General features: G+C 45.7%; 1 protein-coding gene across 5 annotated transcripts in view; it reads right to left on the reverse strand.

Annotated features, from left to right (window-relative positions):
- aqr (aquarius intron-binding spliceosomal factor) overlaps window positions 1-16,151 on the reverse strand; it is a 73,419-nt gene that overhangs the window by 42,248 nt on the left and 15,020 nt on the right. For all 5 annotated transcript variants that reach the window (XM_031579804.1, XM_031579806.2, XM_031579807.2 and 2 more), the window contains exons 15-23: window positions 15,167-15,287; window positions 14,451-14,592; window positions 13,625-13,803; window positions 12,425-12,592; window positions 9,600-9,769; window positions 7,565-7,806; window positions 7,268-7,438; window positions 5,948-6,017; window positions 2,353-2,463 (exon numbers count right to left, since the gene is read on the reverse strand). In XM_031579804.1, coding sequence (XP_031435664.1) covers window positions 2,353-2,463; window positions 5,948-6,017; window positions 7,268-7,438; window positions 7,565-7,806; window positions 9,600-9,769; window positions 12,425-12,592; window positions 13,625-13,803; window positions 14,451-14,592; window positions 15,167-15,287 — 1,374 coding nt within the window. The remainder of the gene's footprint in view (window positions 1-2,352; window positions 2,464-5,947; window positions 6,018-7,267; window positions 7,439-7,564; window positions 7,807-9,599; window positions 9,770-12,424; window positions 12,593-13,624; window positions 13,804-14,450; window positions 14,593-15,166; window positions 15,288-16,151) is intronic.

A 16,151-nucleotide genomic window follows, 5' to 3' on the forward strand; every position in this document is an offset into this window, starting at 1 on the left:
CAAACACACTTATTTAAGCCAAAGCCTTCATTTGGGAGTGGTCCACGAATGGGAGGAAGAGCCATTCGACAGGTAAAATAATATACATGTTTAAACAATGGCAAGGCTAGCGCAAGTGCACGCGCACACGCACAGCAAAGCTGATCACACAGGATTACAAACACCCACACACACAGTTTGTCTTACAGTTCACCAGTTATGGAAATGTGAGTGTTTAAAAGAGAGAACCTGGACCTCGTTTCAGTTAAAAAAAAAAAAAAAAAAAAAAAAAAAAAAACACAGCTCTCAGCACTTCAGTTTGGAAAATCTAGTTCAAATGCGGCCTTTTAAGAAAAAACACACACACACACACACACACACACACACAGCAGGCTCACAGCCAGCACGGTTCTACTTAAAACTCCAACCCTCAATTGGCAGCAAGGCAGTGTTTCCTCTGTGTGTGTGTGTGTGTGTGTGTGTGTGTGTGTGTGTGTGTGTGTGTTGTTAGCCATGTGACTGTGTGAGGAATTTATTTGGCTGATCTGCAGCAGTTGTGGCCCAGATTGTCATTGTCCCCTGCAGGCAATGTGGCTAAGGCACTTGTCCCAGCAACACGGCTCACTCACACTCACACACACACACACACTCACACACACACACACACACCTAAACTTTAGAGCTCACGAAAGGCAGACATAGCCACTGAGCAAAGCTGACAGAAAGGGCAGCCAGAAAGCCACAGCAATGACTCCTGGAAGGCAGACCACAGCAGGTGTGTGTGTGTGCATGTGTGTGTGTGTGTGCGTGTGTGGGTGTGTGTGTGTGTTAGGGCTGTCAAAATTGCTCAAAAATGACGTTCGAATATTCCATTTAAAAAAACACATATATTCGAATATCTGTTTGCGCATTAGGCACGTCAATAACAGGACAAATTAATACGAGACATAACTACTTGTATAGGTAATTTATTTAAGTTTAAACATATTTAACAACATATTACCTACACGCATTTGGTCATGTTAGGTGCTGTTATACCAGTGTTTCTCAAACTTTTTCAGACCAAGGACCACTTAGCCAATAAAAAAAAACTTGCGGACCATCTAACTAAATAGTATATCCCCGGAACAACATGCCTCATACCCAGACCTGGCGCCAGACAATTGTTAGCGCACACATGATTTTCGCGGGTGGGCTCTCCTTTTTTACGTACCAGTAGGCTAGTTATAGATATGACAATGCGCAAGGCAAAGCATCTGGAACCCTGCTCCATGCGTGACTTGGTTATGTTACAAACTATAGTTCGCTCACAGCCTCATACTCCCATCACACAGGCCAATGTATCACAAAACACATCGATGCGCATACCGACCGCAGTATTTCACTACCAACATTAGGCTAGCCCACTGGCATTAATACAGCCATCCTAGTAGTCAACTTTTCATAATTAAGAGCTGTCATTATCCAACGTCAAACAACACAGAATATAGTTATCATCTTGCTGTCTCAAGAGTGATGTCTGGAAATATTTCGGATTTTGGTCAGTAGATGGTAAACTTGTTGAGCCTACAGCTAAAGTAGTGTGTAAGCTAGAGTTAGCTTACCATTCAACAACTAGCAACTTGAGGCTACATCTCCAAAATGTGGAGATGTAGCCTCAAGTTGCTAGTTGTTGAATGGTAAGCTAACTCTAGCTTACATAGCTTACACACTACTTTAGCTGTAGGCTCAACAAGTTTACCATCAACTGACCAAAATCCGAAATATTTCCAGACATCACTCTTTAGATTTTTGGGGGTTACAATCACTTTCTCTGCTGCGTTCAAGCTGGGTTCTGCACTTTCTGCATCTGGCAAGTCAACTGTCAGCAGTGAGGCTGTGCCAGACAGTGCGACTCCTGTGACCTGTCCCTGACCGCAAAGTTGCTGCCGCTGCTGTGTGTTTTTTTTTTTTTTTTTTACATTCGAATATTAATTTTCACATTCGAAATTCTGTTTTTAACAACTATTCGAATATATATTCGAATTTGGAATATTCGTTGACAGCCCTAGTGTGTGTGTGTGTGTGTGTGTGTGTGTGTGTGAGAGAGAGAGAGAGATGGAGGTGTAGATGATAAGAGGAGAGAGAGAGAGAGAGAGACAGAATCATTCCCTAATTTAATTGATTACATCAGGGAGTGGAGTATACATAAATAATGTGATGTGTGCTTTTGTGTACTTTAACTGTGCGTATGTGTATATGATAACTGTGTGTGTGTGCGTGTGTGTGTGTGTGTGTGTGTGTGTGTGTGTGTGTGTGTGTGTGTGTGTGTGTGTGTGTGTGTGTGTGTGTGTGTGTGTCTGTGTGTGTGTGTGTGTGTGTGTGTTTTCATACCTGATTGGAGTGGGTTACAATGAGGGTCCTCTGCTCGGGGAAGTTGTGGTAGATGTTGGAGATGATCTGCACGGCGACGTCAGTCTTACCCGTACCAGGAGGACCAACAACCTGGACACACAGTGATGGAGAGAAGGGGAGAGAGAGAGAGAAAAAAAGAGAGAGAGAGTGAGAGAGAGAGAGAGAGAAAGAGAGAGAGAGATAAAAAAAGAGAAAAAGAGAGAGAGAGTGAGTGATGGAGGGGTCGATGATAAAAGGAGGTAGAGGAGAGGAGGAACAGAGAGTACACACAGCGGAGACAAAGAAAAAGAGGTTGTCAGTTAAATAACCCAGCAGAAAAAAGAAGAACAACATGACTGCAGTGGTGCATGTAGAACACAGTCCTCCTGACAGCATCTCTCTCGCGCTCTCTCTCTCTCTCTCTCTTTCTCTCCTCCTCTCTCTCTCGCTCTCGCTCTCTTTCTCTCTCTCTCTCTCTCTTTCTTTCTCTCCATCTCTCTCTCTCTTTCTCTCCATCTCTCTCTCGCTCAGAAGCCCTTTGCTGTCCACCAAATTACTGTTTACTGCCATCAGCTGTCTCTCTGCCCTCCTCCCCGCTCAGTGAAAAGGACAAGCTCAGCGCGGGTGAGCGGGGCGGTGGGGGTGTGTGCGGGGGGCACAGGGGGCACAGGATCATTGTTGGCACGCCAGGTCAGCCTGACCGGGACAAAGCCAAGGACGAGCGATCGCTGTGAAAGGGAGGCAGTGGAGGAGGGGGCACGCCCACTCGAATTGGACACTCGTTAGAGCCAGCTCATCTGGTACTGAAAGACAGGCGCTGCCAGGGAAGATGAGAGAAGCTCGGTAGTTATCAACGGCATCCAGCCTAACCCTGGCAACTGATGCCCATGTGTGCCCGTCAGCTTGTGAGCTACCTGGTAGATGTGCATGGACACACAGACACACAAACAACCACACACAAACCCACACACCCACTCCGAAAACACACACAATGCCCACTAGCTTGTAGGCTACCTGCCAGAGCCAGTCATGGATACATTCACACACACACTTTGAAGACACACAGAATCTTTATAGCAGATGACACATGATACCAATCACCTTGTGGCTACCTGGCAGTCTCATGCAAAGTTACAGATAAGCACACATACACATTATTTTTGTCTGTCTATCTATCTATCTATCTATCTCCATCACACACACACGCAACCTTCAAAGCAGAGGTACACGTGATGGAAACACACACAATGCCCATCAGCTTATGGCCGGGCTACCTGGCAGAATCGTGCTGAGTCAAGGATGCAAACACGCACACTCTCTCTCTCTCTCACACACACACACACACACACACACACACACACACACACACACACACACACACACACACACACACACACACACACACACACACACACACACACACGCAACTTAAAAAGCGCAGACAGACGTGATGAGAACACACACGCAACCTGTGCAGAGCTGGTGCTGGGGAGGCTTCAGCTCTCGCTGTGTGTCAAACCAAAACAGCAACACACACTTGCACGGACTGCACGGCCACTCGTGAATGATTTATACTGCGTGTAGGGTACTGCCCTCTTTAAAGGCAGAACACGGCTCTGAGTGCAACTTTACAAAAGAGGGAGGAACACTGAAAAACACAGATGAGAGGAGAGATAGAGGCCTTAGCAGAGATCAGTCTCACACACACACACACCAGACACGGGATGGGCACGAGTAATCGCAATGATCAATGAACAAGTGACCGCAATGATCGATGAAAACACAATAACAGTTCAGGTCGAACACTCCATGTTTGATATATTTCAACCGTTGAATTGTAGGACGTCAACATTCCATTATTTCAAAGAGAGAAAGCAAAATTGCAGGCAGCAATTTCATAATGTCACATTTGTCCGTTTTCGAGTGAGGAAAGGGGAATGTACAAATAAACATGCAACGTGTAGACAGGTGAGTGTCCAAATGAATGTGCCATAGCCTCTCTCAAATTGGCTGCAGAGTGACAGTACTAGTTGCTCGGCAACGCTTGACTAGCTAACAATAGTTTTGGAAATACGTAGTGAGGTGTGGTAACACTTGGACCAACCTGAACACAGTTTTAAAACAATGCCGTGAAAGTCATACAGTGCAAAGCTGTCATATAACTCTACAACTAGTACAACACACCATCACCTCGCATTTAAACACAAAAGGTTGAGCGAAAAGGAAGCTATTAGCCAGACACGAATAACATCTTTTACTATAGTCAGACGTACATGTGAGGTCAGAGTTGAGAGAACAATACAGCCAAAATGGTAGCCAAAGATTTGCTGGTGATTTACTTACGCTCATTGCGAGATTAATCAGACTCAAGCAAAGTTGGTGTGCATCATGCTCACCATGTTAGTGCTATGGGTAAGAAACATCACCCATCTGATCTTATGCCATGTTCCCTTATACCAGCCATGCCGCACGGGTCACTAATCTTAGGGGGTATAACTCCCAAATCGAGTTTGAGTGGTATGAAATCACTGGTACGGCAGCAGAGAGCGCCTTCAGAAACACACTTATTTAGCTAATGGTAGTAATGGAGTGGTAGCCACTGGACAAGTATGTTAAAACAAGGGTACCAACAAACCCATTAACTCTATATAGACAGTACAGGAAAACACATGACACAAGAAGGATGTTTGCCCAAGAAAATTTTAAACAGTGACCCATTTCCATGATCATTGGGAAATCACTGATCTACTAAATTTCATGCTAGCAATAATCCATACAACATGGAGTAAGCATGGGCCTTTAAAAGGTGACCAGGACACAGGTCCAGGACCAGGAGCTTCCAGCGGTAAACCAATGACTGAATTCCACAACAGCAGTTTTATAGCTACAGGGAGCAATGAGCGGGTTTATGGCTGAATCGAACAGTGGTGAGCTTATGACCAATTTATGCAGTGGTGAGCTTGTAAGTGACTCAAACAGAGGTGGATTTACGGCTGAACTGTACATTGGTAGTTTACGACCGAATCCAATGACAATGAGTTAAAAACCTAATCGAACAGTAGGGATTTTATGACCGAATCGAACAACAGGGGGTTAAGTAACAATTGTAGCCTTATGACTGAACTGAGCAGTGGTAGGTTCAAGGCCTCTACTGGTGCACTGCACTATGGCTGTTATGGCTGTGTCTTTCTTACCATAGTGGTGGCTTCATGGATGAATCTAACAATGAGTTTATAACCCAATCAAACAGTTGTATAGGTTGATCTAACTGTAATGACTGAACTGAGACGTGGGGAGTTGGCACTTTAAAACCAAACTGAATAGTGGTGGATTTATAACTAAATCAAACAGTGATGGCTTATCTGAATCTAACCGTAATGAACAGTAATGATCTGAGAAGTGGAGAGCATATGGCTGATTCAAAGAGTGGACGATTTATAACTGAATCATCTGACACTGACATGGGCTCATCTCTGAATCTTAACAGTAAACAAACAGCTATGACCGTGATGATTTGAACAGTGTTCAGAGTTTATGACTGACTTGGTCAGAAGTGAATTGAGAGCCAAATTAAACAGTGGTGTGTTTCTCTTACCATGGTGAGTCCAGGCTGCATGCCGGCTCGGATGGCCTCGATCTGCGTTGGCGTGAAGGGGATGGTGTTTCTGTAAACGTAGAGCAAAGCGGCCATTAATATTCACAAAGCTCGATAAACATGCAGCGTTTAACACATGCGGGCAGCTCATAAAGACATGAACCCCCAACCACCCCGACACCCATCAACACAGGAGCTGTCGGCTTTAATTCCGCTAGGAAATACCCCTTTGGGCGTATTAATGAACCTCCACATCAAAGGGCATCAGATGAGTTCAGTTCAAAGTTGTCTGGAAGGAATCTGGTTGAATTACAATGCATGACTGGCACAAGTTGATTGTCGGATAGTTGTGTTTAGTGTGTGAAGTAGAGGAGATCAAGCCAGCGGCTTGGGAACGGGGAGAGGAGATGAAAAGACAAAGTGTTCGACAAAAACAAAGTTTTGTAGTCGGTGGCAAACACTCCTAAAGGGTTGAAGGGTGTAAACAGGTTTGAAGAGCATGTGGTTTTGTGTATGTGTGTGTGTGTGTGTGTGTGTGTGTGTGTGTGTGGTTTTGTGTGTGTGTGTGTGTGTGTGTGTTGTTTGAAACAATACATTCAACTCCTGTGGGTTCACTTTAGATGTGCCCTCCAGATTGCTTCTATTACCCCTCCAAATACCAAAATACCCCTTCACCTGAGGGTTCCCTTCTTATGTAAGCATGCTAAACCATGTGTGTGATTGTGTGTGTGTGTGTGTGTGTGTGTGTGTATGTTCAACAAAAGTGTTTGGTTGGCAACAAAAGGCAGTTGGTTGACTTTGCGCCTGTGGCAATAGCAGAGAGTGATGAGAACTGACGAGGGGGCATTGTGTTCGTGTTCACATGTGTGCGTATTTACGTGTGTGTGTGTGTGTGTGTGTGTGTGTGTGTGTGTGTGTGTGTGTGTGTGTGTGTGTGTGTGTTAGACAACCTGACTGCCAGGGAGCTGAACCGGAGATAAACTTTGTGTTTGTAAACACTGAGCACCTCACGAAAGCTCGACCTCCAACCCCTCCTCAGCTTGACCTCCTCACCTCAACCCTCTTGGTCCACATCTGCACTAACCGCATCTGTACTTACTACTTTTGTCTGGCCATGGGAGCTTTTAGGACGACTGTTTCTGGGACTAATCATGGTCATCATTTTGGGTTGGTAAAAGGGTTCACCCCCAGGTTAGTTACTGGGGTGCAAGCCACCAGCCTTAGGGCTAACCTTTGTTCTAGTTATAGGAGCACGAGCTCCATGCTTGCAAAAGGGGCAGGGTGAACATGGTTTAACTGTAAGGGAGTGATGATGCTTACCGTTTTGGCTGGTTGTAGGGGTATGGCCCACGATTAGGGATAACATGAGGTTCTACCACCAGCGTGCAATCTTCCTCCTTCTTCCCCTCCTCCTCTTTATGCTCATCATGATCGGCCTTTCTTTTCTTCCCTTTAGCTTGCTGTGAAGTCTTGCTTTCTGGGAATGTGATTCTAAATATGGAAAGACATCACAGACAGGAGTTAAGACACAGAATCTGTCATTCATGTTTGTGAAGTGTGTGAATAATTGCAACAACGGTGACCCCCCCCCCCTCTCCTGACATATGACCTCCTGACCTGAAGGGTGGAACCTGGAGAGCTGGGTCGTCCACTGTGACCTTGACCTGGTATCCAGGGAAACAGGCTTTGAGGTGGTCTAGGGTCAGGAAGGTGTCGTTGAAGTCCAGTGACGGGATCTGATTGGGCATCTTGGAGTAGTGGGCGCTGCCCGGGTCGCCGTAACCAAGGATGATGTCGTGGAGCCAGTCGGGGACGACGCACTCTGTGTTCATCAGGTTTCGGATGGTCTCAAGCACAGCCTGTCCACAGAGAGAACAGAATGAGATTCCGGGAGACAATCTCACAAGGAGAACCCAAGACAAACAATCACGACATTCCAGAATGTAACAGCAATGAGAACACAAACATTGAAATCACTTCAGAATTCCACAAGGTCCACAACAAAATAAAGAAAGAAATAAACCTCATGATGCTTTTGTGATTTTCATCTTAGGCAATGGGCCTTTGAGCACTTCGAAAAGACCATAGGAGTTATATTATTAATAACTAATGCAGTTATGAGATTACACCTCAATGCAGCAGATTGAAACATATAATCTCTTAAGATAGTCTTTAGATTTATGCCAAATTGGTATCAAATATTGCCACTTTCATAAACAAACAATAATGAGCTTGCTCATTTGGCTACTTTCACTTGATGGTTTTTAACTTGATGGATGATGAGGTAATGATGACGAGGCAGTACTGCAGACTAATGAGTTAAGGAGAGGGACAGATTTCTCCCAGAGGAAGACCACTGTGAAGAGGCCGTCAAATTAAAATTTTTGACCGACTCTCTGAGATAAACCCAAAGGTTACTAAGCAGACTGTCAAGTCTGCCAAGATAAGGCACGTCACATCGCCATGGAGACTGCAGGAAATTCTAATACCCGCACCTGTGTGGTGCTTTAAGAAGAAGTAGAAAAAAAAAAAAACACTCTTCTTAATTTTGAGGAGCTGTCTACCTCCATCACAGCACCCTTTAAGGATCTTCTCAAGGGCATTATTTTCATTGAGATTCACCAGAGACCCAAAGCCTCTCCAGCCTCACGCCTGTCTGCTATTAATAAAAGGCATCTCTGCTTATTTTAGGCCAGGAGCCTTTGATCATCCCCTCCATTATCTGGAATGAGCAGAAACCAGTGAATGAACATTAAAAGCAGCCATCTCTGTTACACTTTTAAACAAAAAGAGGCTTGGCAAGAACCTTTTGGAAATTACCCAGTTGAGTGTTCTCGTATAGAAAGAGACAATTGCAAGAGCCAGAGAGAGAGAGAAATAGAAAGAGAGAGGGAGACAAACAGACAGAGAGAGAGAAAGGGAGAGAGAAAAAATGCATTTATTTCATTACAAAGCAGCCTTAGAGAGGACAAGGACAGTGGAGTACAACATATCTGCTGTCAGGACATCTTCTTAAAGAGTGTAACCTGATCTCTCTGTGTGTGTGTGTGTGTGTGTGTGTGTGTGTGTGTGTGTGTGTGTGTGGTGAGGTCAGTTCTTAAAGACTGTAACGGGATAAGGTCACGCAGGCAGGTTCTGCATCAGTGAGAGAAATGTCCGTGTGTGTGTGTGTGTGTGTGTGTGTGTGTGTTTTGTCACAGCAGAGCAAGGTCACTCAGTGTGTTTGCATGTCTGTTTGAGTGGGTGGAGGCCCCCTTCAGCACAAGGTCACTCAGAAAAGGTCTGTGTGTGTGTGTGTGTGTTTCAGGGTGGGTGGGGGTGATGGCATCAGGGGCCTTGAGCTTGTGGTAATTCCCCTCAACAGCTCCCAGCAGCTTCCTTTGAGCCACGCATGATTTATCACTCAAAGTGTGTGTCTGGGTTTGTATGTTTGTGTGTTTATTTGTTTGTTTGTTTGTTTGTTTGTGTGTTTTTCCCAGCGGCAGCTGGATATGAACTCCTCATAAGAGGGGAAGCAGACTTGGGATGCGAAGAGTGTAGAAGAGGATCATGGGATCCTCCGTACCAACCTTGAAGGTGTGTGTGTGTGTGTGTGTGTGTGTGTGTGTGTGTGTGTGTCCGGTGGCAGGGGGATGTGTCCCTCCGTACCAACCTTGAAGTTGTTCTCCTTTGGCTTGCGGCGCATGATGATGTTGAAGGTCTCGTACGGATCCTCCACTCCAGTCTGGATGCTGTGGGTCATGTCCTGCTGGTACTGGTTTGGGTCCAGCCAAACCCGGAAGGTTCTGGAGTCTCCCCTCAGCTTGGGCTTCGGGTCCGGACCTTGAAATAAAAACCAGAGCCAATGAGCAGTGAGAATCACATCCTCTTCTAACACTGATGAGAAAAACAGTTTGGGGTAAAATCTCACGGGTGTCGATGCAAGGAACAAATTACTTAAATATTATTAGACAGAATCTCAGAGCAGCCTTGCTAAGCCTGAGGTCCCCCAGTAGAAGGCTTGTGAGGGGCGCTCACTTTTAAGAGGGAATTCTGTGATCATTCATTTAGGGATTGGAGAATAGTCTAGTGGTAAACCCAGTGAGAAGCAGCAGGCAGTGGGGTTTCTAAAAAAAAAAAAAAAAAAAAAAAAAAGTGACACACACACACACACACACACACACACACACACACACACACACACACACACACACACACACACACACACACACACACACACACACACACACACACACACACACACACACACACACACACACACACACACACACACACACACACACACACACACCAACCCTAGCAGGGCGGCCAAAACTGCTTAGCCCCCTAATCCCAAACCCAGGATTAACGGAACCCAATGTAGGATTCACACCTGTAACCGCAAAGAGAGGGGAGGGGGGTAGTAGCATGACTCCCAGAGAGGGGATTGGCCTTTCCTAAAGATTTACTAGGAATGCTCCACACGACTACACTCTGGGCCCAGCGTGGGTGAAACCCTATTCTTTAGGTGTCACCCACAATCCAGAGATGCCCCTCCTAAACCCCGCCAGGCCACTCTCACCCATCATTTGCCAACCTAAAGCCGCCCCCTCATCCATCTTATGCCAACCCAAATCCACCAGCCGGAACCCCCCCACCCCCCCCTCACGGTGCTCCAAATCCCTCCACTCAAATGCAGTGTGTGTTTGGGGCTCACAGAGCCACACCAGGGGGATGTGGGAGAGCAGAGGGGCGTATTTTGGCCTGATCCCGTGGTCTCCGCTGTGCCAAGGCTGGTATGCGCCAAAGGGCGACCATTACTGTGCTGCCCTGCTGGGAGAATTATACTCTAAACAAAGAGTTTTTTTTTAAACTGCCAGCTTTAGATACCACCCCCACAAATAACACACACATACACAACACACACACACACACACACACACACACACACACACAAACAAGCACAAAGCAATTAACCCCTAGTATTGTTCTCATTTAGGGAACTTTGCAACAAGGAGTAAGGTGTATAGTATGTAGTGAAGTGGCTATTGTGTAGGGATGTTCTCAGTATGTAGTATGTTAGGAAATGTGCAGTATGCATTTAAGTACGTGATACGAAAGTAAGTAGTATTCATCGATACTGTGGAAGCGTGAATGGAGCGTGCTAAGGAAGTGTGTACTATGTAGGGAACAGGGGAGTGTGCATTGAAGTGGGTGCTGAGGAAGTGTGTACTATGTAGGGAACTGGGGAGTGTGCATTGAAGTGGGTGCTAAGGAAGTGTGTACTATGTAGATGTGGCCAGACAAGCCCTCGTTCATAAAGGAGATGCCAGCTGAAATAGCTTTTTAAAACGCATGCTGAAATAGGTATCCTACTCTGTGTGTATCCTCAGCATACTAGCTGCTGTTCACACTCTCTCTCTCTCACACACACACACACACACACAAACTAATAAAAAAAAACACATAAAAGCTACCAAACCACAAACATGCAGACTGCACAAAAAAATAAACAAGATGTAACACACCCTTAATCAAGATGCATTCCAAACACACACACACAAACACACACACACACACACACACACAAATGAGGCACAATCCAGTAAAAACACAAACACTCACTCTGACACACACACACACACACACTCTGAGGCAGAGAGGTGGTCTCCTAATTGGATGTGGTCTGACTGCACTGGTAAGACAGAATGAGGGTGATTACTCTGACACCCCATTACTCTGGTGGGAAGTGCGCTGTCTGCAAATTCATCTTCCCGACAGGCACACACACACACACACACACACACGTGTGTACACGCATGCATGCACACACACACACAAACAGTGAACACACATCACAAACATCCAGAACTTCTATACTGTGTAAAAATAACTAAACATCACATTCCAGCAATGCACGTGTTATGCAGATGTCTTGAATTACGATTTGTTTCCAGAATTCGATTTGTTTGAAGTAAACAGCAGGAAAGGATTCGGATGAAACTTCCTCTAGCTGCAAAGGCCCGTTTCAGGGGGCAACATCCGTAGCGTGTTGCCATTATTGATCTCAGTGGTATTGATTTGCTGGGAGGTGGTGGAGGCCGTTTCCAGCCAGCTTACAGGCTTACTCCACCTCCTGGTTCCTTCCTCAGTGTTTTTGCTCTTGATCCAGAGCCGAGAGGAGGAGGAGGAGGCAACACCGCTGCACCGTACACAGACAGGAGACCACAGCATCACACATGTGATACGTTCATATTTCAGAGAGGGATGGAAGAGGGCAAATGGTAGTCTTACATCACTTAATGACCCAAGCCATTTGGGAGGGAAGATTTACCAGGAAATGTTTTGGTGAAATTCTGTGGGCTTAAAGGCTGGACTCGGTCTGAAGGCATTATAAAGCTTTGTGCTCTAGAAAGGAAAAAGCTCAAAACGGTACAGACAAGTGGAATGTCTGCTTCTGTGATAGGAAGTGATAGATGCGGGGAAGAGTCTCCTCACCTTCCTCGATGACACGGCCCTTATCGTCCAGCATGCCTTGCACCTCGCAGCCGCGTACGTACACCAGGCCCACCTGGTCCACAAAGGGCTGGCGCCGGTCGAAGCGTGTGCCGTACGGCAACATGGGTCGAACGGTGACCAGGAAACACACGTCATGTTTACGCAGGCCTGAGTAGGGCGGGAGAGAGGGGGAAGAGAGGAAGAAAAGAGAACGGGAGAAGAACAGGAGAAGAGAGGAAGAGAAGAGAGGATGAAGATGGTCGAACAGAGGAAATAGCGGAGGGAGAAGAAGGAGGGTGGAGTGAGAAGGAGAAATCTCAGAGCAGAGGTGGAGAGGAGGGGATGAGAAGAAACAGAAGACAGAGGAGAGGAGGAAAGAAGGAGAGGGGAATAAAGAGAAAAGAGAGAGAAGAGCGCCGTCAGCACGTACTGATGTTTAAAACATGAAGCTCTAATTATACCAGCAAAGCCACTACACATGGCCTCTTGGCACTCACACACACAATACCGTGTGTGTGTGTGTGTGTGTGTGTGTGTGTGTGTGTGTGTGTGTGTGCAAATATATATTTGCTACGATTTTATTTGTAGTGATAGTAGCGACCAATATCCACTCTGCAAGTAGTAACCTAACAGTGAACAGGTTTTGTCCTATATGTACATAAACTATAGAAATATAGATATAGAAATATTTGTCATTCTAATACCGCTGGCTAAGTTAGCCAAGATAACAAGAGAAATGGTGCCATCTCTCAGTGTCTCGCAGGAGCTGGATGCTCAGTCCTGCACAATCAGGATTTCTGAAGGTCAACCGTTAAACAAGGCGGGACTGAGAACCAGCTACACTTAAATCCATACCACAGCTCAATCCATAAGACCTGTCTCACATGCACTTATGTTAAAGGTGCTTTTGCGAAAAACATCATTGAGCATAATAGTTATAATAATTTTCTGATTGTCATCGTATTGAAGAGCAACTAAAATCAAAACATTAAAAGCCAACAAACTCCAGACAGATTATAGTGATATATTTGCAATTTCATTGGTGATAAATTAAGCTTTAAATGAACCTCAGGAGAGGTCAAGGATGAGCTGTGGACTGAGCCTTCATGAGGACAAATAAAAATGTTTCCAAGGTTTACAGGGTCACATAAAGCTCATTTCCTGGTAGTTTGACAGAGGTGCATGATGGGAAGGACTCACCCTCCCACTCTGACTTGATATGATCGCGCACATTGAGGTTGACGGTGATGTCGGCGCGGACACGTGCTGGCCAGCCCTCGCCGATGTTGGGCTTGGCCACCTCCACGATGGAGAAGGCCATGATGGTCTGAGCCATACGAGCCCAACCGCCAAACACCACACCACCATATTCAGACTGCCTGTAACACACACACACACACACACACACACAATGATTAAATACTGTGACACTATCATTCTAGGATGCTATTAATAACTATTATACTAGGAATATGTATTACTTCGAATGCCTGCAGTATCTAACAAGAACTCATTATTCACACAGATTCATTAACTATTATTAAATCTTCCAGTCTTTTTTTATTTACAGTATATATTTGTTTTGTTAATGTGTGAAGTCGTTCTTTCTCCCCACCCTTTTTATTGAATGGGCATGCTCATGCAGTTCATGTCTGCTAAACATCCCAGTGTGTCTGCAACTACAGTAACAACAGTAACAGCTACAACTACAGTAACCCCAGTAACAGCTGCAACAACAGTAACAACAGTAACAGCTACAACTACAATAACCCCAGTAACAGCTGCAACAACAGTAACAGCTGCAACTACAGTAACCCCAGTAACAGCTGCAACAACAGTAACAGCTACAACTACAGTAACCCCAGTAACAGCTGCAACAACAGTAACAGCTGCAACTACAGTAACCCCAGTAACAGCTGCAACTACAGTAACAGCTGTAACAACAGTAACAGCTGCAACAACAACAACAGTAACCCCAGTAACAGTTGTAACAACATTAAGTCAGGTCTGATGACTGATAGCATACCATGGCTTCATTCTGGACACCACATCCTCAATGTCCTGCCTGATCTCGTAGGTGGACTCCAGGCGGAACAGGTTGAAGTTCCTCAGCAGGTAGTCATGCAGTGTCAGGAACTGCAGGTTCAGCTTCGGCAGAGCTAGACAACCTAGACACGTGCACACAGATAAACAAACATATTTCCCAACAAGCACACACACACACAGGGTTTTTAATACAAAGCTCTGCTTACAGCATGAATCAACACTTAAGTGTGGATGGCATTTGTTTTTGCAGCCAGGCGTGCTCTGCCTTATCGGCTGGTTAGACACATCAGAGTTGAGTTTAAAAAGGATCTCTGGCCTGATCTGGCAGCTCCACCCTGCTATCTCCACACACTTAAATGGAGCCGCGGTGTCAGTGGCAGACCAGAGCTTTAGCCAGATAAGGATCGGTCTCGCTAACACAGCAAAACCTGAAAGAGGATGAGTGTGGGTGTGTGTGTGACAGAGAAAGATAAATTGTATGGCTGGCTGTAGCAGCAAGACTACAAAGATAATAAAGAGATACTATAGAGAGAATTTGTGAAAATGTGTGTGTGTTTGGAGAAGTGCGAAGAGAGTTCTGGATGTAAATGTGCAGTTCTGGTTCTGTGTGTGTGCATGTGTGTGTGTGCATGTGTGTGTGTGTGTGTGTGTGCACGTGTTTTCATTCCCGTGACTGCAGACTGTATCCACACCCACCTTCACCAGAGTAGTACTCAGTGGGTACGATGTTCTCATCCCAGATAATCTTCTCCGTCGGGTACAGGGGCATCTGGTTCAGCTGCTCGATTTGGGAGATCCTCCGCTCATGGCGTGACACCTGTGTGTGTGTGTGTGTGTGTGTGTGTGTGAGAGAGTGTTTGTGTGTTTACGTGTGTGTGTGTGTGTGTGTGTGCATGTGGAAGAGAAATGGGTTGAAATTGGGTTAATGAATGACTGTCCTAGTATCATCACAACACCCCCAACCCGGTTCCCAAAAGCCGGTCCACCTATCAAAGGCTTATCCTCCTGCTCCTATAAGCAGAAGCACTCCGCTCCCCTGGATCACCTCGTCCTCACAGCCCTCTAAAGTAGGCCACGCAGCGCTTCCCTGTTGCAGCAACTCCATTGTCATCAGATTAAAGCCATTTATCAGTGTTTTCTTTGGGTTCATTGCAGCTTTTGGAGGTTTCTGAAATGCATCCTGTGCTGGCAGCTGGCAGATATTTGAATGGAGATGATAACAGGACTGGAGCACGTCAGTAATACTTGGGGTACACAAAAACACCACACACACACACGGATCATACACACATCATACACACACTGCTCTCTGCTTCCCTCTCTCTCCAACACAAAAATAATTTGTAATAAGACACCGTAGGTCTTCTTGTGACCCCCTACGTGTGCAAAGTGTGAATGTGTGAATCATGAGATTAAAAACGGTAGTCATTAGAGTATCTTGGGAGCATGTGTGTAAAATGATGCATGCATCATTCACTAAGTGCAATGCATCATGGGAACATGTGTGTGAAATGACGCATTCTGTGTCTGCAGTGCATCATGGGAGAGTGTGTGCTAAAAATGGCGGATGCGTCCACTTAGTGAACGGCATCATGGGAGCATGTTTGTAAAATGATGCATGCGTACACGGACGACACTTGAGAGCAGCTTCCAGCGACTGTCGGCTTCCAGTCTGCCAAGT

The sequence above is a fragment of the Clupea harengus genome, chromosome 14, assembly GCF_900700415.2.
Source record: "Clupea harengus chromosome 14, Ch_v2.0.2, whole genome shotgun sequence".
NCBI lineage: Eukaryota > Metazoa > Chordata > Actinopteri > Clupeiformes > Clupeidae > Clupea > Clupea harengus.